The 1,805-nt window shown below is 46.7% G+C and overlaps 1 protein-coding gene across 1 annotated transcript in view; it reads left to right on the top strand.

The window, feature by feature from the left end:
- Window positions 1-1,805, top strand: part of LIMK2 (LIM domain kinase 2) — a 68,135-nt gene that overhangs the window by 13,992 nt on the left and 52,338 nt on the right. Inside the window, exon 2 of the mRNA XM_011938331.1 lies at window positions 749-848. Within this exon, the coding sequence (XP_011793721.1) occupies window positions 749-848 (100 nt within the window). The remainder of the gene's footprint in view (window positions 1-748; window positions 849-1,805) is intronic.

Genomic DNA, 1,805 nt, shown 5'->3' with positions numbered 1-1,805 from the left:
AAAAAAAAAAAAAAGAATGTGAACCCTGTTGGAACTGAACATGCAAGGGATCTGGGTTGCATGCTCCGTGTGAGAATCTCACTAATGGCTGATGATCTGAGTTGGAACAATTTGATACCAAAACCATCTCCCCTGTCCCCCAACCCCCAGCCTTGGGTCCGTGGAAAAATTATCTTCCATGAGACTGGCGCCTGGTGCCAAAAAGGTTGGGGACTGCTGATCTAGAGGACCAATGATGTTGGTTGAATAAATGAGCTCTTGGACTAGGTGATGGAAAAATCTGAAAAAACAGGGCTTTTGAGGTATAGGAAAAGGCAGTAACATGTTTAATCCAAAGAGGAGAAGTTTCTGGCTGTTGGCTGGGATAGTCATAGGAAGGGCTGACACTGAAAAGGATATTGTGTTTGTTTCTTCTTCTCAGAGCTATAAGCAAAGGCTGAAAGTTCTAGAAAAAGGCAAGTTTTGTTTCAGTAGAAAAAAGGATAATCAGAACCATTTTTAGAAAATGGAATGAGACTACTTTTGAGGCCATGAGTTCCTTGTCCCTGGAGAGATGAGCAGAGGTTGGACAAGTGCTTACCAGAGATCTTGTGGAGGCAGAAACTGTGCATCTAGCAGAGCACTGGCCTAACCCTTTCAAATGAGATGCTATTAATTCAAATGAGATGCTCTTATTCTACATGGTAGGAATGCTGTCCCTTTGCCTCCTGCTGCTTTGGGCCTCTCAACCTCTTGGTTTTGTGTGCAGGTGAAGATGTCTGGAGGTGTCCAGGCTGTGGGGACCGCATTGCTCCAAGCCAGATATGGTACAGGACTGTCAACGAAACCTGGCACGGCTCTTGCTTCCGGTAGGTGGGCCTATCTTCCTATCTTTACTAGTGTACTATGGGCCAAGCACTATTTCATGTTCTGGTGGAAAACACAGAAACAATCTTCTGAGTTGAGAATTTCAATCTTAGGGTAGGGAAAGGAATGTACCAAGGAAGAGCTCATGACCAAACCTCAAGTGTGGCCCCCCTGAACCCAGGTTAAATTGGAAGAGCCACAAATGGGCCAGCTGGAGGCAGGGTGGGGGGATGAGAGGAGCCCTTTCCAGGGTTGTCCCATATCCTTCACTTTATGGGTGAGGAAACTGAGGCCCAGGAAGAGTGACTTTCCTGTGGCTGCACTACAGATTATGCAGGTATTTCAAGAGTTGTTTTTATTTTTATGTTACGTTACGTTACGTTACATTACGTTATTAGAGGGAGTCTCACTGTTGCCCAGGCTGGAGTGCAGTGGTGCGATCTTGGCTCACTGCAACCTCTGCCTCCTGGGTTCAAGTGATTCTTCTGCCTCAGCTTCCCAAGTAGCTGAGATTACAGGTGCCTGCCACCATGCCCCACTAATTTTTGTATTTTAGTAGAGATGAGCATGTTGGTCAGCCTGGTCTTGAACTCCTGACCTCAAATGATCCACCCACCTCGGCCTCCCAAAGTGCTGGAATTACAGGCATGAACCACTGCGCCCAGCCAAGAGTTGTTTTTAATGTGGCTGGCCGAGCCAGCTCTTCCTCACCACAGAATGCCTCCCTAGGTTCCTACTTTTTGTTACTAGCTTTATTATAGCTACATTATTGTTATTATTATCATTATTGAGACAGAATATCGCTTTGTCGCCCAGGCTGGAGTGCAGTGGTGCGATCTCGGCTCATTGCAACCTCTGCCTCCCGAGTTCAAGCAATTCTCCTGCCTCAGCCCCCCGAGTGGGTAAGACTACAAGCACCTGCCACCACGCCCAGCAACTTTTTGTATTTTTAGTAGAGA

The sequence above is a fragment of the Colobus angolensis genome, unplaced genomic scaffold (assembly GCF_000951035.1).
Source record: "Colobus angolensis palliatus isolate OR3802 unplaced genomic scaffold, Cang.pa_1.0 Scaffold171, whole genome shotgun sequence".
Lineage (NCBI taxonomy): Eukaryota > Metazoa > Chordata > Mammalia > Primates > Cercopithecidae > Colobus > Colobus angolensis.
The sequence above is the reverse complement of the archived record's forward strand: the minus strand, read 5'-3'. Positions and strand labels throughout refer to the sequence as shown.